This window comes from Cetorhinus maximus, chromosome 6 (assembly GCF_964194155.1).
Source record: "Cetorhinus maximus chromosome 6, sCetMax3.hap1.1, whole genome shotgun sequence".
Lineage (NCBI taxonomy): Eukaryota > Metazoa > Chordata > Chondrichthyes > Lamniformes > Cetorhinidae > Cetorhinus > Cetorhinus maximus.
Window position 1 is genome coordinate 105,905,268 of NC_135884.1, and position 26,154 is coordinate 105,931,421.

Genomic DNA, 26,154 nt, shown 5'->3' on the forward strand with positions numbered 1-26,154 from the left:
TGTGACTGGAGCAATTCTCCCCCATTTATCAATTATTGATAATAGAACAGTGTGAACCTTTGTGTACGTTCAACCTATTGTTCCTAGGCAGAATGTGCATTAACATATTGTTGGATTATTTTTTGCTTGTTAAGTAATTGTTAAACAGAAATTGATGCAAATTTACTCAAGGTTCACTTGATTTGCATATTACATTAATTTTGCACAGGAGGTTCACCAGCATGTGAGGGGGACCTTCAGGAATCAAAACTATCCAATGCTCCGTGGGTGCTATCAAGCTGCCCTTCATTTGGCTCTTAGTGAGGAACAGTGCTTAAGGAGACTGCTCTTTGTCAGGGACACAATCTCTGATTTGTACACAGCTCCTGAAGGCAGCTATGTAGTTAAAGAACAACATCCAGCCAGCATTCTCAGTGGAAGTGAAAGTCATCATTGCACTTAACTTCTGCACTACAAGATCCTTCCATGCACCAGCAGGAGACATCAGTCAGATCAGCCTGTGCATGAGTTACAGCTGCATCACAAAGATAACAAATGTCTTCTCTCACCACATGTCTCCATATATTACATTCAACATTGGCATATAGAACCAGCTGGAGAGACAGACTCAACAGCAACCCTGACAAGGTAGCACTCCTCAATACTGTCCTTAGACCTAGGAGGGGGGGCAGCGGACTTCAATCCACCGTCTTGCAACTCAGAGATAAGAGTGTTCCCAGCTGAACCAAGTTGACACATGCTGTATTTAGAGCAGAGAACACTTGCTTCACAGCATTGCTCAACAGGGTTGCCGAATTCAAAACTTTATTCAGATCAACTTTCAGCATCTTGGGTAATGAAGCAAGTGACTTGCTAACCAGGGCATCAAGAAATCTCTTCCATTTTGCTGATCTCCCCATGAGTCTGGGATCACAATTTGACACTGTAGGGCATGTGGCCATATGGGAACATCCGCACAGCAACAACCAGCCTTTTTTAACCATTGCTTGTATAGGTTTTTCACCTGTGATCTGCAACTAATCATGAAATTATCCTCAAACTCATGGACGTTGTCTGGAATCATAGATGCTTACAGCACAGAAGGAGACTATTTGGCTCAACATGCCTGTGCCTGCTCTTTGAAAGAGGTATCTAATTAATCCCACTTCCCTGCTCTTTCCCCATGGCCTTGCAAATCTTTACTGCATATTCAACTTCCTTTGAAAGTTACGATTGAATCTTCTACTCCCACCTTTACAGATAGCCACAGTCCACATGAATGCACTAATTCCCTATTACTTATTCCAGGTTATAACAACTTGCTGCATATGAAAATCTTTCCTCCTGTCGGCTCTGGTTCTTTTGTTAAATAGATCTGTGTCCTCGGGTTATGGATCCTCCTCCCAGTGGAAACTGTTTCTTGTTATTTATGCTACCTGGGGCTCAGTTAGGAGCACTCTTGCCCCTGAGGTCAGGAGGTTGTGAGTTCAAGTCTCATTCTAAGACTTTAGCACAAAAATCAAGGCTGACACTCCAATGAAGTACTAAGGGAAGCTGTACTGTTTAAAGTGCTGTCTTTTGGATAAGACGTTAAACTGAAGCATCGCCTTCCCTCTTAGTGGGGTGTGAAACATCCCATGGCAAAATTTCAAGAAGCAGGGGAGTTAGCCCTCATGCCCTGGCCAATATTTATCGCTCAATCAATGTCACAAAAAATAGATTTTCCAGACGTTATCACATTCTGTTTGTGGAAGCATGCTGTGTGCAAATTGGCTCCTGTAGTTCCAACAATAGTATCTAAACATCAAAAATACTTAATTGACTAAAGCTTTGGGATATCCTGTGGTTAAGAAAGGTACTTATATAAATTCAAGTCTTTCTTCCTTACTACCAAAAGCTCTCATAATTTTGAATGCCTCTATTAAATCTCCCCCAATCTTCTCTGCCCTAAGATGAACAATCCCAGATTCTTGAGTGTCTCCATGTAACTGAAGGCCATTATACTTGATATAATACTGGTAAATCTCTTCTTCCCCCTTTCCAAGGTCTTCACATTCTTCCAAAAATATTCCAGCTGAGGCCTAACTAGTGATTTGTAAAGGTTGAACATACCTCCTGTGCTTTATGTGCTCCTGGGATGTTGTCTGCTTCAAGTAAGGTAGGTGTGAGTGACAGTCTCACAGGATTGGTTTCATCTTCATTGACTATAGAAAAAGGCTGGTACAGGATGAGAAAATGGAAACTGACATTCAGTGAAATTACAAGGTGTGTTTCATGCCAGATCACAAATGCGCTTTGAACCTGATTGCCTCGCATGTTGATGAAGCCTCTGCTTAATCGTAGGTTTGCCTTTCTAACTCGTGGAGGGAAATTTTGCCATCGCCTTGCACCATTCGCTATGATCTACTGGGCTTCTCTAGTGATCTTCTTGCTTTCCCCATTGTTGTTCAAATATACACACTCTGCAGCTGGATTAATGTTCTGATCACTATTTGCAGCATTCACGCACTTACTGAGGGGGTTTCCAGGTGATTCAATAGTATTATTCCAATTTGGTTGTCTAGTCAGAGAAAACACCCTGGATAAACTCGTTCCTGAGAGTGCAGTAAAAAGGGAAGAAAAATTAACTCATAAACTATATAAATAGTGCCAAGAGCATAACTCCTCCTCCAGTGAAAAAAAATTGGAAGTACAAAGTTCTAGGTTAAACAAAATACAGGAAAAGAACATGGAGGAGAAAGGGTGGATTAATCTTATGACCAGGAATTTGCCCTTGTTCTGTTACTAATTGATCTTTATCCTCTATTTTGAAGTAGGATAACTTGTAGATACATTACTAATTGAAAAGTTAGCAATCTTTATTGGAATGCTGACACTTGAACACCACATTCTGAGAATCATACAGTTATTATACTGGATTGTACTACTGATGTAAACTGATATATCCACTCATTATGAACAGATATTTTTTGCTATATTGGTGTGGATTATTAATAATTTTCGATGAATTATGCTGTAAGTTACTGAATGCAAATTCAAGTCTCAACATTGAGGGCGGGCATGTTTGGCGGCGTGAGTGGACAATATGGCGAGAAGGCCACAAGTTGGTTCCACGGCATCGTGAAACCAGTTTCCAATCGCCTGCTCTGCCTGTCAACAGCAGTTTGGACATCGGGAACTTAATTGGAATACCATATATCGTTATAAGCCAAAATCAACCACCCACGCTGGATCATCTGAGCACTCACGCTGACATGTTTCACAACTATACAGAAGTGAAGTGCACCTGGTGGGCTGTACTTTGCTTGGGACTTCAAGGTTTGTTTGCCTACCTTGCTTTGGGCAGTGCTCACGGTCATCAGTGCCAGGCTTCGCAGACAGCACCACATCACTTTTAGGGGGTCTCACAGGCAGGTCTCTACCTTCCAGACCAACCATAAGGCAGTGGTGGCTTTTCAACAGCTGCAGGGCTAGGGCTTGCTTGGGGAAGGGGAGAAGTGGCCTCAGGCAAGGGAAGAGGCTGCAGGGTGAGGGCTGTACTGGGGAAGGGGGATATCCCTGGGGGTGTGTGTGGGGGAGGCACAAGTTGATCTGTGCAAGTGGCCTCAAGGTGGTGAGGGCTGAGGAGGCAGTCTCCAGAGGAGATGAGGCCAGATGGAGATCTGAGGGTGTGTGAGAGTGAGTGGTGATGTCCCATGAGCTGGCAGGGAGTGAGGTCCCAGTGAATGTGTGATGGCCTTGTGAGTTTAATGTGATGAAATGGTTGCCTTACCCTGGTGGCACGGATGAGATCACTCATCCTCTTTCTGCATTGGATGGCCAACCTCTTCTGTGCAGCATTGGCACTGATCACCACTGCCATCTATACCAAGCCAGAGTGGTGAGATTGCTGGACCTCCTGCGGCCAGAGCGGGGTAGGGGCCATCACGGTGGGCCTCTGTTCCAAGGATGTGTCACTGAATTGAGGGCCTGCAGTCTTTTGCCTTTCGGGGCCATGTCTTCTGTACAGCAGTCCTGGGCTGGAAACACTGAGAGGTTTGCGCACAGCTGCACTTTAAATATGGCACTTGGCATGAGAAAGCAGCGAGTTGATGTTATGTCAGGCAAATGAGAGACCATCCACCATCGAAATGGTGTGGTTCCTGGGGAATGCAGGATTAATGAGGCGGGATCGGGACGATACGGCGTGAAAAGCCACCATTGCGGCCAGTGGACAAAACGCTTATCCCGCCCGCTAAGATTCTGCCCTGAGTTTCAAAATAAGGGGTCAGCCATTTATGACTGAGAAGAATAGAAATTTATTCACTCAAGGGTTTGTGGCTCACTGGAATTCTCTACCCCAAAACTAGAATATATTCAAGACAGGTTGATAGATGTTTGGATATTAAGTGAATCAGGAATATGGGGAGAGTGCAGGAAGCTGGAGTTGAGCTAAAGGATTAACCATGACTACTGAATGCTGGAGCAGGCTTGAGGTGTCAAGTGGCCAACTCCTGATCCTATTATTTATGTTCTTACTGAATCAGGAAAAAGTATTTTTAAGTGGAATAGCTTGTTCATAACAAGAATTCAATGTCACAAATCAATGAGAAAACATCCATATCTTGATAAATCACCATTAAAAATTAAGGAAATTATACTACAGTAGCCCTGCCTCACTCCCCACATTTAAGAACAACATTTTTATTCTTCATTTCATCAATGACTCCGTTTATATTTGTCCCCCATCCTCACCTGATCATTTGGCTCCATACTGAATATCTCCAACTGGAATTTTGTCTTTTAAAGCACCAAATAGTTTCATCCATGGTCAGGTCTTCTGAGAACCTTTAGCTCTGTATCTATGTTCCCAAATGGCTTTAATGCATGAATAAAGCATTTGATATAGTACTAAATTATATAGATCTTCCGGTCCCACTGAAGTTAATGGACACTTGAATGGCTGGCCGCGTATTCCGGCCCTGGCCTGGCCACGTATTCCAGCCCTGACCCTGCCACGACGGAGCAGCAGGACTCCACAGCGGGCAGCATTTGGATTTCAGCTCCCAGACCTCATTGCGCCACTTTACTCATGCACAGTCTTGTCACAGTAAATGGAAAGTGGGGTGTTAAGCTTTCTCCGTTGCATTCATGTTTTCCCTTGAAAAGGCAATCACTAATCAATTCCAGTTGAATCCAAAATGAAATGATTTCTGCAGCGGAAATTTCAACCATCAGGTAGGGTAAGTTAAAATATGTAAAATGACAGACAAGAGCATCTTGGCTGGTGCCAGCAACCTCCTGTGGGAGGTTAACCAACAGATCAGAGCAAGCAGTCGCTATCTAACCAAAGGTTCTTTGAGAAGAATGCATCAAATTCTAACAAGAGTGCAGATAAGGTGGAAATAGCCTTGAGCTACCCTCAATGTTCCAGATGTTGGAAAAGGAGGAAAAGAGTTTGAAAAACTGATTCAGCTTAAAAGATCCTGGCAAGCAGATCAGGGTTCAAATTTCTTTACATTTTTACAATTAGCAGTAAAGAGGAATGCCAATCTGATTACGCAAATCTTCATTATTTCATTTAAGGTGACCTATCTCATTGGAAGGATTCATTTGTCCTACAATAAAACCAAGTTGCCACATTTATTTGATACACATACATAGCTTCCCTGCAATGCTGGAGAACACGAGATGGTCATGTCAAAAAAGTTTACATTTTTAAAGGTTTTGAAGTGCAGCTGGGGTTGGGTTGGGGGGGGGTGCGGGGGGGGGGGGTGGCTGCAGAAGAAGGCAACTTTCTACCTCCTTTACAAAATATAATACTGCCCTGAGCCATCTTTTCTGGGCCAGCAAGTACGACTATTGCCAAATTAACAGTAATTATAGTTTGTATCTGGTTTCACGAAATTATAGTTCTTCTTTGTTTGAAAGGAAGTAGGGCAAAGTAGAGTACCGTGTTTATCAAGGCCATTCTTTTTCCACTTGTGGCTATATTTAGGGGATCATAAACTTTTAAAAAATGAAAAATGAATCACACAAAAGTTGTTTGTTGTGCAATTCGAGACACTGAATGCAGTAAATTTTTGTCTTCACTGCCGAGTTAGTCATCTGGCAGAAATCAATGGAATGAAGATCAGGTGGGCTCTAGATGGAGGGGGTAATTCACTCCAGCAGATTACAACTCAGGCAGTGAAGGCAAAAATCTACCCCAATGAGTTTTAAAGTAACAAAAAAAATCCTTGATTTAATAGGAAAATCATCAAAATTCAAATAATCACTGAGCACGGAAAAGACTGAGTACTCGCCTTGATGGGCGCAGCTGTAAGACACTCCAGAAGTTTGAACATTGCCCGTCCTGTTGGACTTAGTAGCCATTCTTCTACAACTACTGGAATGTGGCTGCAGTATATACCTATAAAATTCAACTCAATTACTTCGAAAGCGCCTCACAGATCTACCACCAAGAAGGACAAGAACACTAAAACCATTGCCATCAAGCCAGACATCACCCTGATTTGGGTGTATACAACTAGTCAAGACCTTTGAATTCCCTAACCAGCACCATTGGGATCCCTTCACCACAAAGACTGGATGGAGATGTTCAAGGAGAAGGCCCAACATCACCTTCTTTCTTTTTTTCAATTCATTCATGGAACGTGGACATCGATGGCAAGCCCAGCATTTATTGCCCATCCCTAATTGCCCTACAGAAGGTGGTGGTGAGCTGCCTTCTTGAACCGCTGCGTTTGTGTAGTGAAGGTACTCCCACAGCGCTGTTAGGAAGGGGCTTCCAGTGCTTTGACCCTGTAACGATAAAGGAACGACAATACATTTTCAAGTCAGGATGGCCAGAGGCTTGGGGGGGGGGAAATTGCAGATGGTGGTGTTCCCATGAACCTGCTGCCCTTGTCCTTCTAGCTGACAGAGGTAGCATGATAGGGCGTCAGGAATAAAAATTTGGCCTTGCCAGAATCACCTCCAGTCTAAGAACAACTTTGTTTTAACTTATGCGAGTACAATTGCTTGTTGTATATTCAGTGCCAGTGGATGGAACTCACTACTTATTTCATAAGCATGTTATAGCAACATCCTTTTTCTGTCTATCTCATTAATTATTTTTCATTCTGTGTTGCATGCTGTAATTCCAAAGGAAGCTAGATGGAAAATCTAAGACATATGAGACTTGTATGATGTGCTAGGCTTTATAAATTAAATTGAAGAGCACTGGTGGCAATTTACAGATAATTATCCCTTCCAGCTGTATGTATCAAGCTTTTTGGTATTTGCTACTGATCACTGTAACTGCTAATCTCCTTATATTTAAGGTGTCAGGTTTTCTTTTGATGTTATAAAACGTGTTGACTCTCGTTTTTGGTTGGACCCACATTCAAGGTAACACAATTATACTTTTATATTTTTTTAAAGCTGTGTTCCGCACAATACATAATTTTTATCTATGGAGCGTCTTGAAAAATTGAGAACCAAAGCAATATAATTTTGAAGGGCAGTCCACTATCTTAAAATATTTAAAGTATACTTATATTTTATTGAGACATTGACTGATTTTTGTCTATCCTAAAAATGTCAAAAAAAATTTACATAAGAAACTTGGAATGAGAACAGCTAGACATACAAACATATGAATTCGGAGCATGAGCAGGCCATTCAGCCCCTCGCCCTGCTCCGACATTTGATAAGATCATGGTTGATCTGATTGTGGCCTCAACTCCGCTTTCTTGCCTATCCCCTATGCCCTTTGATTCCATTTGTTAGTCAAGGATCTATCTAACTTTGCCTTAAAAATATTCAGTAAGCCTGCCTCCGCTGCTCTCTGGCAAAAAGAGTTCCACAGACTCATGGTCCGCTAAGAGAAAACATTTCTCCTCATCTCCATCTTAAATGGGAGACCCCTTATTTTTAAACCGAGTCCCCTAGTTCTAGTCTCTTGCACAAGGGGATCCTTTCAGCATCCACCCTGTCAAGCCCCCTCAGGATCTTATATGTTTCAATAAGATCATCTCGCATTCTTCTAAAATCCAACGGATACAGGCCCAACCTATCCAGCTTTTCCTCATAAGATAACCCTTTTATTCCAGGAATCAGACATGTCTAAGTCCAAATTAAGGTTTGGTACAAATATTATCTCACCATAATTATCTAATAAATAAAAGAACTTATGTCTATATCTTCGGAGCTTAATTTTGTTTCAGAAACTCATACTTCAATGAATATTCCAAAAACAAAATTTAAAATGGCACCGTAATGGTCCATTCTATGAAGTAGGAAGATGTAGAATTATAACAATTCCTCACTGAATGAGATTCCAATCTCTGCAACAAAGCCAAATACTTTCTCAATAATAGGGAGCAGAAATTGGAGAACTGGCGCTTAAGGATCCACTCACACATATCTCTCAGTGACAACTTTTTGAAGTGTTCCTAGGACGTTGAGAACAGATCTCCAACCTACTGTCTAGACGGGTGATGATACACAAAAATAAAGAATATTTTTCAACAAATAAATGAAAAAGGGGTAATGTGTTAACTGTTTAATTGATCTTATGTATATATTTAAAATTTTCACTTCAGCACAGTCGTACAATTGATACAAAAACATTTTTGCTCCACTTATATTTATCCATCATTTGCCCTGGAGAAATTGGGCCAACTCAAACATATATGATAAAGTTTCCTGCAAAGGGTCTTAGACTGATCAACTTCTGTGAGCTTAGGATTCGGTTGGGAGTTAATACCAACATACCAGTGTGCACCTTAAACTATTCTGCATTGATGCAAGAGATGACATTATAAATGGCCCCTAATGATCCAGACTGAATTAAACTGGGGGATTTGTGAATTAGCCTAGTCCATGCTAGTTTGGGATTGAATTTAGTTTAGTTCTTATTTCTTTCCTGAAGTAAAGCTCTACAGTTTGGCTGCTTCTATAAAAAATACCCTGGCCCAGTGAAGACCACTAATTCCTCTTGATCTCCTGGTCCTCGGAGCCTTTCATGGCTAGACCTGGAACTTTCCCGGGACAGTAGAGAGTGGTGGCAGCACATTTGGACTAACAAAAGAGTAGTTGTGAATATAGTCAACTGGAGATGTACTTTATAATAAAACAACACTGCGGATACCGCAGCGCAGATTCTGCAGCCCTCAATGGCAGAACAGAACAGGCTGAAAAAGATGGGCTATCTGGAATATCTCAATGGTTGTTCTGGCAGACGAAGACTGCAGCAGAATGAAACCTCCAATATCTTGGTTTCCTTGCCATTGAATCAAGCTTTTGCTCTGTCAAGACACACGTGGAAGCTGGTGTGCAATGCTTTCTCCATGCTAAAAGATATCATGCACAGGCACCTTTCTTTCCAAATACATCTCCCTAGCCCTTTGACAATCAGCAATTGGCGATGGGAGCAGTATTGTGTTGTCTGGAAGCTTCTAGTCATGATCTGGCATGGAGGTGGAGATACAAGATGGTCTTCTAGTACTCGGACAAGGCAGGGGTGCATAAAAATACTTAACTGGGGAGGCCTATCTTCAGTGAGCTAAAAAGGGATCTGGTCCAGGTGGATTGGAATCAAAAGTTGCTAGGCAAAACAGTGACTGAACAGGGGGAAGCCTTCCATCAGGAGATGGTTCGGTAACAGAGTAAACACATTCACACAATGGGGAAAGGAAGGACATCCAAAGCTAGAGCTCTGTGGATGATTAAAAATATAGAAGTTAAAATGGAGGTCAAAAGGAGGCATATGACAATGTTAAGGTTAATAATAAAGTAGAGCACTAACCTGAATACAGAAAATATAAAGGAGATCTAAAAAAAAAGGGAACGAAAGGGCAAAAAAGAGCATATGAGAATAGATTAGTGACTAACACAAAATGGAACTCTTTTAAACACACAATTAGTAAAACGGTAGTCAAATGAATTTTGAGCCTGATAAGGAACTGAAACAGAGGTCTTCTTGTGGAGGCAGAGGGCATGACTGAGGCACCAAGTGAGTGCTTCACATCTATCTTCACTAAAGAAGAGGATGCTGCCAATTTGGTAGTAAAGGAGGAGACTGTTAAATATTTGATAGGATAAAAATAGATTAAGGGGACATATTTAAAAGGTTGACAGTCTTCAAAGTAGAAATGTCACTTGGTCCGAATGAGATTGATTGTAGTTTACTGTGAGAAATCTTCCAATCCTCCTTGGATATGGGCCTGTTCAAAAGGACTAGAGGATTGCAATTATTTAACAAAATTACAAATGGATAAACCTGACAGTTGCAGGCTTAATAGTTTAGTATTGGTGATGGAAAAACTTTTAGAGACAATAGTCTAGAACAATATTAATTGGCATTTGGAAAAGTATGGGCTAATAATTAAAAGTCAGCATGGATTTTTTAAAGGCAAAATCATGTTTGGCTAACTTGATTTTTTTGATGAAATAACAGGGTTAATGAGGGTAATGCAGTTGATGTTGAGTATATGATCACTCAAAAGGCATTTGGCAAAGTACCACATGTTAAACTTTCTTAGCAAAATTAAAGCCCAGAGGAATAATGGCAAGATGAAGGCAAAACTGGCTGAGGGACAGAACACAGAGAGTTGTGGTGAGCAATGGTTCTTCAGGCTGGATAGAACTATACAATAGTGTTCCCCTGAATTCCATATTAGGACCACTGCTTTTTTTGATATATATTGATGACCTGGACTTACGTATGCAGGTTATAATTTGGAAGTTCACATGATGTGAAACTCAGAAATATAGTAAACATTGAGGAGGACAGTGCCTGACTTCAGGAGGACATAGACTCATGAAATAGGCAGACATAGGGCAGAGGAAGTTTAATGCAGGCAAGTGTGCAGTAATTCATTTTGATAGGCAAAATGAGGAGAGGCAACATGAAACAAATGGCATGATTTTAAAGGAGGTCCAGAAACAGAGAAACCTGGGATTTATGTACACAAATCTTTGAATGTGGCAGGATTAGTTGAGAAGGTTGCACATGGGATCCTTGACTTTATGGATAGAGGCATAGTGTACAAGAGCAAGGAAGTTATGATAAACCTTTATAAAACCCTGGTAGGGCTTCAGCTAAGGTTTTGTATTCAGTTCCAGGCACCACATTTCAGGAAGGATGTCAAGGCCTTGGAGAGGGTGTAAAAGGGATTTACTGGAATGGTACAGAGATGAGAAACTTCAGTTATGTGGAAACACTGGAGAAGCTGGCATTGCTCTCTTTAGAACAGAGAAGGACAAGATGAGATCTGACAGATCAAAACCATTTTGTTGATAGACTAAATGAAGGTAAACTATTTCCAGGGAGAAAGATCAGTAACCAGGGAACACAGGTTTAAACTGATTGGCAAAAGAACCAGAAACATTTTTTTTTACCCAGTGAGATATGATGATCTAGAATGTACTGCCTGAAAGGCTGGTGGAAGCAGATTCAATAGCAGCTTTTAGAAGAGTATTGCATAAACATTTGCAGGGAAATAAATTGCAGGACAATGAGGAAAGGGGGGATGGGATTAATTAAATAGCTCTACCAAAGAGCCAGCACAGACACAAGGGGCCAAATGGTCTTCTTTTACCCTGTATCATGCCATGATTTTGTGATTCTAGGGTAATGACATATATAAAGTCCAATTATCCCCTAATTTGTTTATATAAAGTTTTAGTACATCATCATATTGCAAGGGGTAAGATTCCATTTTACATAAAAAGTCATACTACCTGGGTGTTGAAAAAAAAATCTAAGCACAGTAGTGTTCTCTCAAGATCAGGCCACAGATGCCAAAATAAATTGTCAGTGCTATTTGATCTTAACAACGCCTCCTTTGATTTTACTGTAATAATTAAAATATAAACCCTTGAAGCATGTTTCTCACTTAGGAAGTCAAAATATAAATTCAGCAAAAACAATTATGGCTACAAATTGAGAAATCTGGTTTTGTGCTAAAACTATCAAAGGGGGAATTTCACCCTTTGGGTGTCATTAGTTAACTTTGTTAATATTGTATTCCAGAGACATCTAGTGGCAGTCTGTGGTACTGCACCAATTACAGCCTGTCACTGGCACAGGTGGGTTTTTCATATCCATTTTTTTTGGCACATCGCCTTTGCCAGTCAAATGCTTACATCCTTATTGTGAAATTATTATCCATGCTATTCATGCTTTGGCAGCCCAAGGATACTGAATAACAGTTCTGTTATATAGATTACATATATGCATTTAAACACTAGAAAAATTATAGTTTACAATTAGTATTTCTTCCTGCAAGTATTAGCTATTTAGAAATCATAAGGACTTATTTGAAGTCATGCAGATTTATTCACGGAATAACTGAATTAGCACATTATTGTGGTGCAGAAAGCAGAGTGAAGAATTGAATTTGAAATATGTCTAAAAATGTTGGTGCCTATTGAATATATAAGATTATAAATGATGGAACTGGGTTTCAGAACTTACATGTAACAAGCTATGAGTACCCATAAAAATATATCTTCCTTAGTATATGGGTTGCAATGCAATATTTTAATTATGTCTTATCAGTTCTACTTCATAACTACATTGTGTAGTATTTCATTCAATTTGATGCTACATTTGATCTTAAGTTGATTGTGTAGTCACCTTACATAAATATGTCTTACTCTGTTTTACTGAAATATTTTGGGCCAGCCACAAACATGCAGTTATTTGCCAGCAGGCATTGATGTATTATTCTACAATATCTTTGAGAGATTATTTTGGTTGTTCCAAACCTTTCTTTGTGCCGGTTAGATAGTTAACCAGCAACCAAGCACCAGCAGTAAATGATTATTTCAAACATGATCTTCATTTTAATTTTAACTCCACTGAAATACCATGATCTTATTCTTCTGTTCAGAACACCCTGTACTGATTTATTTAGGGTGTGTAGATTGCCACTGACATCTATTCTTCCTGCCACAGTAAAACAATGTCACCTTGGACATACAGTTCCCATGTAAAGTCAGCCCCCATTACGTCATTCTTGTTTAAATAATGAAACTGTTAAGTAGACTTCACACACAGCTGTCACATTATGATTATTCTTATGACCTCCAGTCCTCCGATTTTCAAGAGCTTGACTCTATTTAAAAGGGCAAGCAGCATAAGATTGATACTGTGGCGCTAAGCTGCGCTCATTCAGTCATAATATTGTATCACCGTATGTTACAGATGCAGTTATACTGCAACTACTGGCTTTACACCAGTATAATTTTGTGATCAATCCAAACTAACAATATCACCCATTTGCACTACTTTCAAATTGGGAATAAACAGAGAAATTTGACATTTCTATCAATTCTCATTTCAAAATGGAAAACATGCAATATATTTCCTCTTCACAATCTTTAACAGAAAAGTGGACAAGTGTAAGATAATGCCTCTGCTTTATTCTGACCTTCACTCATCTTTGCTATAATTAGTGAACAGAGGAAAATAAATCCTTTTAAAAAATTACCTTAAAAATATACTACATCTACTTTCACAGCAGTCAAAGCTGAAGTAACGAGATCAGTCGACAATCTCAACAATCTTCATTAATGATCTCGATTAAGGTTGTGCATGTACTGGCTGCAACTTTGCAGATGACACAGAAATTTCTGCTAGTGCAAGGGAACTTGTATTGCACCTATTATTACCTTAAGGCCTCCCAAAGTGTTTTTCAGCAAATTAAGCACTTTTGAAGCATAATCGCTATTGGAATGTAGGAAAATACTACAATCTAATCGGGGTGTAATGGAAAGAAATGGGTTTGCATCTGGCATATGTCACTTAACATGAATAAATGTAGTATTGTGCATGGAGATAGAGTTAAAATCAAGGATGTATATGGAATGTTTAATACAGAATTGAAGTCTGTTCAGCAGGAAGAAGGCATAGGCACTATAGTATATGAGTGTCTGAAGGTGCATGACCAGTGCCTTTAGGCTCCGTAAAAGCAAGTAGAGCACTAGCATGAACTGCATGAACAATTCAGTACGAAGCTAAAAGGGCCATCGTATCATTCTCCAAGACATTCGTTAGACCTCATCTCGAATACTCCGTTCAGTTTTGTTCCCATCATATGGATAAAGTTTAAAGGAGAACCACTAGCATGATTCCTAGTTCAAATGTCCTTAGTTATCACAACAGGTTTAGAGGGTTTTTTTTTTCCCTGGGGGTTACCATTGACCAGAAACTGAACTGAACCAGCCATATAAATACTGTGGCTACAAGGACAGGTCAGTGGCTAGGAATCCTGTGGCAAGTAGCTCACCTCCTGAGTCCCCAAAGCCTGTTCGCCACCTACAAAGCAGAAGTCAGGAGTGTGATGGAATACTCTCCGCTTGCCTGGATGAGTGCAGCTCCAATAACACTTAAGAAGTTTAAAGCCATCCAGGACAAAGCAGCCCATTTACTTAGCACCCCATTCAGAACCTTAAAAATTCACTCCCTCCACCACTGACGTGCAGTGGCAGCAGTGTGTACCATCTACAAGATGCACTGCAGCAACTCACCAAGGCTCCTTCAAACTCACCTTCCAAACTCAGAACTTCTACCACCAAGAAGGACAAGTTCAGCTGCAAATGCATGGGAACACCACCACCTGCAAGTTCCCCTCTAAGCCACACACCATCCAGAGTTGGAAATGTATCACCGTTCCTTTACTAGTCTGGATCAAAATCCTGGAACTCCCTTCCTAACAGCACTGTTGGTGTACCTACACCACATGGACTGCAGCGGTTCAAGAAGGCAGCTCACCACCACCTCCTCAAGGGTAATTAGGGATGGGCAATAAATGCTGGCCTATCCAGTGATACCCACATCCTATGAATGAATAAATTTAAACAAATGTTGAGGCATTTAGGTTAGAAAGGTGTATGCTTTTGCAATCTTTAATTGATTTCTTTAAAATAATGAAGGGCCTAAACTGTGTCTGTGTCTCTGAGGACTAACTATTTTAGCCAGATGAGTGAAAATGAGTGGTCATGTGCATTTACATAAACATTGGTCTAGGTTCAATGTCAGGAGGCTTTCCTTTACACAAAGGGTTTTTTACTCTTGGAACCAGCTCATGCAGCAAGTGCGGATTCACTGCAACAATGCAAAAGTAGCTGGACATATTCATTAATGTGGCTGATATGACTGCATGCAGAAGGTAGGCCGAATATTGGGCATGTGCCTCATATTTAATGTGATCCCCTAGAATTCATTTGGATTGCCTTCAGGGGGTTAGAGAGGGATTCCCAGTGACTTTTACCCTGAATTGACCCAACACATTGTTAATCTGGATTTTTGCCTCTCCCAGGAGATGATATGACCACAGGTGTGAGGATACACTCGGAATCATGAAAGTTAATTGCATCAAATATCTTATGTTGTTTCAACACCTAAACTTTACGGTAACAGATAGTGTGCACTATAGCATAGTTCAATGGCATAAAATACATCAGATACAGAGAGTAGTGATAAATGGTTGTTTTTCAGATTGGAGGAAGGTTTGTGGTGGAGTTCCCCAGGGGTCAGTGTTGGGACCCTTGATCTTCCTATGTATATTAATGACCTGGAGTGTAGTGTTCAGGTCATGATTTCAAAATCTGCAGATGATACGAAGATTGGAAATGTTGTCAACTGTGATGAGGATGGTCTTGAACTTCAAAAGGACATAGACATGTTGGTGGATTGGGCAGACAAGTGGCAGATGAAGTTCAATGCAGAGAAGTGTGAAGTGATTCAATTTTTGCAGGAAGAATATGAAGAGACAATATAAAGTAAAGGGAGAAACTCCAAAGGAGGTGCAGGAACAGAGGGGCCTTGGTGTATACGTACATAGGTCATTGAAGATGGCAAGGCATGTTGAGAGAGCAGTTCATAAAGCTTATAGTATCTTAGGCTTTATTAATAAGGGTATTGAGTACAAGAGTAAGGGGATCATTTTGAACTTGTATAATACACTAGTTAGGCCTCATCTGGAGTACTGAGTCCAATTCTAGGTGCCATGCTTAAGGAAGGATGTGAATGCATTGGAGAGAGTACAGAGGAGATTCAAACAATGATTCAGGGATAATGAACTGTAGATATAAGGATAGATTAGAGAGGTTGGAACTGTTTTTCTTGGAGAAAAGAAGGCTGATAGGAGACGATAGAAGTATTCAAGATCTTAAAACAAAAACAGAATTACCTGGAAAAACTCAGCAGGTTTGGCAGCATCGGTGGATAAGAAATCAGTTAACGTTTCGAGTCTTCATGACCCTTCGGCAGAACATTCAATAATTCTGAATATTCAAGATCTTGATGGGTATGGACAGGACAAATGGTGAGAAACTGTTCCCACTCAAGATAGCATCAAGAACTGGAGCGAACAGGTTCAAAATAATTAGCAAAAGGAGTAAAAATAACGTGAGAATTTTTTTTTTTTACCCAGATGGTGGTTGGAATCTGGAACGAACTTCCTGAAAGGGTGGTGGAGGCAGGATTGATCAAGTTATTCAAAAGGGAATTGAATTGCTATCTGAAAAGAAAGAATGTACAGGGTTACAGGGATAAGGCAGGGGAGTGGGACTAGGTAGAATGCTCTTTCAGAGAGCCAGTGCAGACTCAATGGGCTGAATAGCTTCCTTCTGCTCGGTAAAGATTCTGTGATTTTGTATTTTGAAATTGGTATCATTGAGTAACAACATTATCTCCTTCAACACTGTTCATCTATGATATATGTAAACAAGGACCTACCTTGTATTAAAAGGATATTAAGGTCAAATTCAAGCTTGAAACTTGTTCTGTCTTCAATTATATTGGTATTCTGTCCCTTCAACAGAGATTTTCTATTAAAAAGGTAAATCAAAATCAATTTATTTTTAATCAATCAAAACGCATGATGTTGTGAGCCCTCTTACTCCCATCTCTAATAGAGATTCAATTATTCCATATCTTGTTCAAAAAATGCAACATCATTTTAATAGCTATACAGAAAAAAAAGTCCTGTTGATTTCTTTTACTCTTTCTGTCCCATGTATTTTTTTATTTTGTTTCAAATTGAAATCAGTAACATTTTATGTTTGAAGATGGAAGTCCTGTTTTTCATCAAATGAAGCACAAATCAGATTTATCCCATTTAGATACTCGAAATGAAAAAAATACGTTGTTATTTTGTCTATTTCTCCTTCATGTAGAAAAAGGAGATAGATTTGTACCTGAATTTCACTACATGGTTACATTTGCAATTGTATTGATAAAAACAATATTCAAAGATGAAAAAGTCTTCATTGCCTTAAATAGTTTATTTTTATTTTTAAATGGTCTTAAAGATAAAATCTAATATATAGGCACTGTGAATTTTTGCAAAACAAAGATCTAATTTTCATCTGTGCATCATTGTATTATTTCAGGCTTTTTAATTAAATAAACTGCAATTAGTGGTATTCCAGTGCTATATACTTTACTGAATCATTGTAATGTATTATAATTAACAGTATCATTAAAATCTTTGAGTCATTTCAATGTTGCAGTTATAATTGTAGCCTACCTAATGTTTTCTGTATGTTTCTGATTTCATGGCCATTTTCTACAATTACACCAGTCAGTTACAACACTAAAGGAAATATGGATCTGTGTGCTAAGAACAATGTCTTTTTGCCTGTGATGAAATAATATTATTGAGAATAGATAAAATAGTATAATGCAACTTGTTTGAGATAAAAGGACACTACTATTGTGCTGGATAATTACATGGATTAGAAGAGGACAGAAAATATTTCCCAAAAACAAAATGAAATGGGATTTGCAGTAGGATATAGATTTATACCAGAAATTCTCTATGTGGCCCTATCTTTGTCATAGGCGAGCTATTGAAGGAGGGGTTTATAGAGGTGAAGCTGCTTCTCCACAGACACAGAGTGATAATCTAGATCGTTGGCTATGCACTCTCTCTTACATCTGTGAGGAGTAGTTCTGGTGATCCATTGATCAAAACGAAATTCTCATTAGAATGATAGTTGGCACTTGGAAATCAATCAATGAAACAAATGAGTTTTAACAAATTGCAAATACAGTAAAGCACTGCAATTATTAGTTACAAATTACTTGAAATAAATATCCCTTTTTGAAACTTGCAATTCAACAGTCTAATTGAAATTTGAATTAATTATATATTATAACATAACTTTATTCATGACCAGAGGATGCCCCAAAGTGTTTTACAGCCAACAAAGTACTTTTGAAGTATAGTCAATGTTGTAATGTAGGAAACAGGCTTACACACAACAAGCTCCCACAAACAACAATGGCCAGAATTTTCCCGTCGGCGATTTGGGGGCGGGGCCCACTCGCCGACGGGAAAATGATGTGGGATGACGTCAGGAGGAACCCCCGACGTCATCCCGGTCCATTTAAATTTTTAGGAAGGCGGCTGAACAGCGAAATCAGCTGTCCGCCCGCTGACCTGTCAATGGCCAATTGAGGCCATTGACAGGATAATTAAGATCATTAGAGACCCTGCCCGTCCAACCTTAAGGCTGGTGGGCAGGCCAGGAGCCCCTGCGAGCATCTGAAAAAACATGAAACCTCATCCACTGGAGGGATGAGGTTTCATGTTCGTGTTTAAAAACTTTAATCAAGTTTCAGTGCTTCTTATTAACGTGTCCCATCTCATGTGACATTGTCACATGAGGGGGACATGTTAATAATGTTTTTATTTTTCTATTTTTAGAGTTTTTTAACCTGTCACTAATCTCCCTGAGACAGCACTTTGCCTCAGGGAGCAGTGCAATCTTTCACGCACATGGACGAAAGAGCGCACTTTGACAGTTGGGGATTCCCTCCCCCTTCCCCCCCGCACAGGAAGCGCATAGCGCTTCCCGTCGGGCAGGCCACTGGGCAGGCCTTAATTGGCCCACTCACTCAAAATGGCGGGCGGGCCCCGTTTCGGCGGCGGGGGTCGGCTGGCCACCCGCCGCCGAGCCGGTGAGGCCCGCCCACCCACCAAGGACAAAATCCTGTCCAATGTGATAATGACCAGATAACTTGTTTGTGTGATGTTGATTAAGGGAAACTCTTGGCAAGGACACCAGGGATAACTCCTCTGCTCCTGGATTGTCCTGTGGGATCTTTTAGGTCTACTTGGGGGAGCAGACGAAGCCTCGGTTTAAAGTCTGATCCAAAAGGTGACACATCTGACAGTACTGCACTCCCTGAGTGCTTAAATGGAATGTCAGCTTTGATTTTTGTGCTCAAGTCCTGGAGTGGAACATAAACCTACAACTTTTCACAGTTTACATTAATGGCTTAGATGACGGGGGGGCGAAGGCATGGCAGCTAAATTTGCAGATGACACAAAGATAAGTAGGAAAGTATGTTGTGAAGAAGATATGAGTTTGCAGACAAATATAAATACGTTGAGTGAGTGGGCAAAAATCTGGCAGGTGGAGGAGAATGTGGGAAAATGTGAAGTTGTTCACTTTGGCAGGAAGAATAAAAAAGCAGAGTATTACTTAAATGGAGAATGACTGCAGAATTCAAAGATGCAGAGGGATCTAGGCGTTCTCATGCATGAGTCACAAAAAGTTAGTATGCAGGTACAGCATGTAATCAGGAAGGCTAATGGAATGGTGTCCTTTATTGCGAGAGGAATTGAACATAAAAGTAAGGATGTTATGCTTCAGTTATACAGGGCATTGGTGAGACCCCACCTAGAACACTGTGTGCAGTTTTGATCTTTTTTAAAGAAGAGTATAAATGTGTTGGAGGCGGTTCAGAGGAGGTTTACTAGATTGATACCTGGAATGAGTGGGTTGTCTCCAGAGGATAGATTGGACAGGCTGGGCTTGTTTCCACTGGAGTTTAGAAGAGTGAGGGGTGACTTAATTGAAGTATATAAGATCCTGAATGGTCTTGACAAGGTGGACTTGGAAAGGATGTTTCCTCTTGTGGATGAGTCCAGAGCTAGCGACACTGTTTTAAAATTAGGGGGTACTCTTATAGGACAGAGATGAGGAGAAATATTTTCTCAGAGAGTTGTGCGACTTTGGAACTCTCTGCCTCAGAAGACAGTGGAAATGAGGTCACCGAATATTTTTAAGGCAGAGATAGATAGATTCTTGTTAGGCAAGGGAATCCTTGCCTAACAGACCCAAGCATCAGAAGGCAAATCCCTCAGAGGAGGCTGGGAGGTCACTGGGGCAGCGGGTGTTGCCTTCCCTGCCTGAAGCACTTCTTAGGGCTGTGAGGCCTTGTTCCATGGGCTGCTGCTAGAAGGCCATCTCCATTTAGCTGACGGCCTCCTCAAAATGACAACAGCACAGTAAAAGGCCCTTAACATATCATTTTTGTAAATATTGCTTGGAAGCACAGGACTTGAATGTTGCTGTAAAGGGAGACATGCTGCTGAAGCTTTTCATCTTGCATTCGTCAGGGCAAATGCAAGAATGCCAAATTTCAAACGATCACAACAATTTATACTACAGGAGGAAGGAGGGTGCTGATTGGTTGACAAGTAGACTTTGATTGGCCAAGGCATTGCCATGGAGAAAACAATGAGGAATCATAGACTCCCCATGCTTCTGGGTAATTCAAAAACGGTGCAGGACTTGAACATATTCCGTTTGTTTGCAGAGACCAGGTCCCTGTGTATGAATGTATGTCACTTCTAGCAAGTATAGATGAGACATGTTAAGAGCTTGTTTGTGTTTGTCCTGATGAGTGCAAGATGAAAAGCTTCGGCAATACGTCTTTCTTTTCAGCAACATATGTAAGTATATTACATATATAAATCCCGCCTCCCAAAGGCCAGTAAAATTCAGCCCTATGTTTCTCTGAACATCAAAGAACACAGGTTCAATTCTCCTTCCCAGAACACTATTTATAATATAACACATAATCGCCTTTACACAATGCAGATATTGCTTCACTGGGACTGAACTTACGTATACTCCAGGGAAATTGTCAAGACTCATCTGCAGGGTTGCCAAGGAAAATGGATTCATATGGCACCACAGGAACAAGAGCAATGACACAGACCTCTGCAACCATACCATCTGGAATCAGATCTTCTCTACGAGATGATCAAATTTATTAAGAATATTCAATGTGCCCATACACCTTCTAATCAAATGGCTAAACATTGAAAATGACACTTCCATCCTTCCCTAAGTATGTCCTAATCTGAAGTTATTCAAATTGGGCAATTTTGGATGATGCCAAACGCAGTTGATATGGCAAAATTTAGGTCATTTATATATATATCTTCCTTTGCTTGAAAAAAGTCGCTATGTTCCCTGTTCTATACATTTCTTGCCACAAACATTAGAGTACATTATAGTTTCTTGCAACTAACTCTATATTGTGCAATGCTACTTAGTGCTATTAGAGACAACATTAGTAATGTTTCTGGTTAAAGCTGAATAATACTTTCCTTTAGTTACTGTTCTAGGCAATTACTTGTCAGTCTGAAAACCTAGATAATCAATTAACTCTTTGCCATGCTGTGGGTAAGGACATTTGTCTACAATTAGATTTCAGGGGCTGATAATGGCCCAGGTAACAGCCCACATAATGGCTAAACTGGCCATGCACACCATCATTACTCCTTTGAAACTAACAGCAACTTCTGGAGCCTGAGTGTGTGCAGATAAATGTGGAAATCTAGAAGTTGCTGTCAGTGATTCTACGTTTCACCAAGGCGTACAGTGTTAAGTCCCTCCAAGATTGCAATCAATTAGAAATCATTGAACTGACAAAAACTCAACCTTTTATACCGTTCATCATGTTGTAAAAAACACTTGAGAAAGCTATACCCTGTTGAATGGATTTTAACTGGGTTTTTAACAGTGACTTTTTGCTGACCAATTTCCCTGAAAAATTAATTTTATATTTGTGGAACACCAATTTTTTCCATTATGTTCAAAATAATTCATGCATTGAACTATTTTCATTTTTAAAAATATTTCAGCTCCCACCTGAATCCCATGTGTATATCCCATTTAATTCACTCTTTGGTCAATTTTGATTACAGGTGAAAAATTCAGTGCATTTTACATCCTGGTTTGCTGTCTATGAGAAAACTTCAATATTAATGATTGTTTGTCTTACTTGATGGCATCATTGTTGCTGGACCTGAGATTCTGAGAAGGTCAGAAGTGAGGATGTTCACTGATGATCGTACAATGTTCAATACCATTCGTGATTCCTCCGATACTGAAGCAGTTCATGACCATATGCAGCAAGACCCGCAGAACATTCAGGCTGAGGCTGATAAGTGGCAAGTTACATTCACACCACAAGTGCCAGGCAACGACCATCTGCAACAAGAGGAAGTCCAGCCATCTCCCCTTAACATTCAATGGCATTACTATCACTGAATCCCCAACTATCAACATCCTGGGGGCTTATGGTCTTATAAAGGTTATGGGGAGAGGGCGGGAAATTGTAGTTGTGGCCGAAATGAGATCAGCCATGATCATAATGAATGGCGGGGCAGGCTCGAGGGGCTAAATTGCCTACTCCTGCTCCTAGTTCTTATGTTCTTATGCTCTTACCATTCATCAGAAACTGAACCAGCCATATAAATACTGTGGCTACAAGAGCACATCAGAGACAGGGAATTACGCAGCGAGTAACTCACCTCCTGACTCCCCAAAGCCTGTCCACCATCGAAAAGGCACAAGTCAGGATTATGATGGAATGCTCTCCACTTCCCTGGATGAGTGCAGCTCCAACAACATTCAAGAAGCTCAACACTATCCAAGACAAAGCGACCGGCTTGATTGGCACCGCATCCCCCACCTTCAACATCCACTCCCTCCACCAGCGACTCACAGTGGCAGCAGAGTGTACCATCTACAAGATGCACTGCAGCAACTCACCAAGGCTTCTTCGGCAGCATCTTCCAAACCCGTGACCTATACACCTAGAAGGACAAGGGCAGCAGATGCATGGGAACATCACCACCTGCAACTTCCCCTCCAAACCACATACCATCCTGACTTGGAAATATATTGTTGTTCCTTCACTGTCGCTGGGTCAAGATCCTGGAACTCTCTTCCTAACAGCACTGTGGGTGTACCTATACCATGTGAACCACAGCAGTTCAAGAAGGTGGCTCACCGCCACTTTCTCAAGGGCAATTAGGGATGGGCAATAAATGCTGGCCTAGCCAGCAATGCCCAAATCTCAAGAAAGAATTTTTTAAAACCCTTTGATTTAGCGCAGTACAGAGATCAATAGACCTTGGTGGGCAGCTTTCCTCAAGATCAGCAGCAAACACTGTCGCTTTGCCACTGACCACAAGATCCAAGCCAATAAGTCAATGCTGGATTTAACACATTTTTACACATCAAAGATTGATCTGTTTTGAGTTCTGAATTCAAATATTAACAACATTCAGAATTTTGATTTTTATTTGGCACACAAATTGTGGTTAGGTTGTTCTCAAGAAAAATACCAGATTTTTGTAAATTTTTCCCAAGATAGATGCAAGAGGCAGGAGTGGGAGGAAAACAATAAAATAAAATTTGTACTCAGAGAGAAAAAAAAGGGGCCAGATAAGTAAATAAAAGTCAAACTAGCAAAAATAGGAGAAGAAAAAGGGGAGAAAGGAAGAAAGGATATCAGAACTTGAGGAAAGCAATTGTGTAGCATGCTTCTAGCATAGTTCTACACAGATGTAAGGTGATTGGCAAAAGAACCAAAGACAGCATGTGGAAAAACCTTTTTATTGCAGTGAGTGATTATGATCTGAAATGCACTGCCTGGAAGGGTGGTGGAGGCAGATTTAATCGTGGCTTTCAAAATGTTCAGTACTTGAAGGAAAATAATTTGCAGGATGATGGGGGAAGGTTGGGGGAGTGGGTCTAGCTGGGTCACTCTTGCAGAGAGCCGGCACAGACTCGATGGGTTGAATGGCCTCCTCCTATGCTGTAACTGTCCTAATATTCTATGACAAATGTTCTGACTGGCAAATGTGCCCTTATTGCAGTATGAGAAAATATTTGCTCGACATGAGACATTAGACTTGTGATTTCATCGCCTCACTTTAGACACAAAGAAAGTCTTAATCACTGCTGGTAATTTAAGCACATTTAATAATAAATAATGTAGCATTAATAAAATATTAATAAGTAAGTAAATCCCTAACCTAACAGCCTTTTTAAAAATCTGATAGTTAATGGATCCTCATTAAAAACTAATATTCAAATGTTCCATATCTTGAATCTAAACTATTCCCCTTTTTGTATGAACTGTTCCATTGGTAACTCAAGGGATATGATTGAGATTCATTGCATTACATTACCAGTAGATTGACTGTACAATGAACATATATTTGACAATAAAATTGAAGGGATAACACATGCAGTATTCAGAATTTCAAATATTCTGACAAAACGCTTTACATAAGGACCCATACTTATCAGATTGTAAACAAAAAAAAAGCTGATAAAGGTGTCGAATAGTGATTATGGCGCAGGAATACACAGGTTCAACTTTGGAATAAAGGATCTTGAGTAAATTATGATGCAAACAATTAGCTCCTTATTTCCAACCACGGCAAAGAACCTTATTACTTCCATCCATTTTGTAGACACAAAAAGGAACTTACAATTACATAGCAACTTTCACTTCCAAAAGCACTTTGCAACCAATAAAGTCACCTGTTGAAATCTAACAGGCTACAGGAAACCAGGAAGCATGGTAACCATTTTGTGCCCAGCAAGGTCCCAAAACAGCGATGAAACAAAAAACCAGATCATCTGCTTTAGGCATTGGTTACGAGCACGGAAAAAATACAGAAACTTTTCATAAGGCTAAGAAGTTAAGTATCTTAGGCAGTGTGGCATTGAATCACATCCTTTATGTATTAAAATCTGTGAGTGTTTCAAAGCATTCCATTTCAGAATGCAATGAAAAATCATTTTCAGAATGTAGTAAAAATCAATGGCTTAATAAACAAACTCTCCTTGATATTTACAGGGAGTCAAGGAGAGTGGGAGAGCACCATAGCAAGTTGCAGGGGGGAGGAGGTGCAAAAAGCTGGAAAGCCTGAGGTGAGAAAGTCCTACTGTTATTATCAGCAGGACCACATTATCATTTTCTTCTTCTGCTTCCAGCCTGCTAGCCTGGCTGACTGCCAAGTGGGCAAGAGAGTAGCAGAAGGCTGCAGTTAGGGGGTCAATGGGGGCAGTCTCCAGCAATTGGAAGAGATCAGGAGCTGGTGAGATGGGCATCAGGGCCCAGCAATTTGGAGAGAGAGATTGGGGCTTGTTGGGGAGGTGGGGTGAGGGGTTTTCTGATCATGGCAGCAAGGAGAGGGAGCAATTGGGAAAAGAGAGAACCAAAGTCTTCTTTGGTGGGCCAGAGGAAACACTCTTGCTCCTCCTAGTCCACTAGAGTGCTCTAAAATGCCCTAACCTGTTGGAGGTGGCAGTTCTAACCTCCCTTTTGCTGTCGGGTTTTCTGAGCCCTGAGAAAACAACATGGTTGGCAACTTTCATATTTAAATCAGGTTTCCAACTACACTGTGGGAGCCTGCTTTAAATAGGACTTAAAAAATGTCTCTCCAACCTGTGACACATGCACACCTTGCAATCCGCTGTTGGAAAATGGTGTGTATGCAGTGGTTTGGAGATGCGTTCCTCAGTTATTAATGTTTAACACCCCTCCCAACTCACCCATCGTGATGATGTTAAGATCAAAACCATTATAAAAGTGTCAGATTTTACCTGTTACACTTCTTGGTGGCACTGCAACAGGGTTTTTAATATTACATGTCATATAATGTGAGCTGCTAACATTGTAGTATATTGAGCTTTATAGTATACTTTATAGTTTATACTTTAAGTATACTCAGAGTTAATATCAAAACAACTGTTGAAATCTACATGTAATTACAGGCTCGAGACACCAAGGGGAGCAGCCTAAGTTTGTGTTTGCCAGTAACCATGTTAATATAGGCAAGCAAACAAAGTAAGTTTTCAAATTTGTAGGTAAAATTAAAAGCTTTTTTTATAAATTCTCTGTCCCCTGATAACTTCTCTGGAGTTCCTCAAATCTCAAACCCATGTTTCTAATGTCCCAAGTTAGAATCATAGAATAGTTACAAAAAGGAGGCCATTTGGTCCATTATGTCTGTGCTGGCTCTCTGCGAAAGCATCTCAGCTAGTCCCCACTCCTTCGCCTTTTCCCCATAGCCAAACGATTTTTTT

At 40.3% G+C, this 26,154-nt stretch overlaps 1 protein-coding gene across 2 annotated transcripts in view; it reads right to left on the bottom strand.

Moving 5' to 3' along the window:
* LOC144682022 (uncharacterized) overlaps positions 1-26,154 on the bottom strand; it is a 287,087-nt gene that overhangs the window by 218,615 nt on the left and 42,318 nt on the right. For both annotated transcript variants that reach the window (XM_078544265.1, XM_078544266.1), the window contains exons 2-4: positions 16,694-16,785; positions 9,752-9,777; positions 2,092-2,196 (exon numbers count right to left, since the gene is read on the bottom strand). In XM_078544265.1, the coding sequence (XP_078400391.1) occupies positions 2,092-2,196; positions 9,752-9,777; positions 16,694-16,785 (223 nt within the window). The remainder of the gene's footprint in view (positions 1-2,091; positions 2,197-9,751; positions 9,778-16,693; positions 16,786-26,154) is intronic.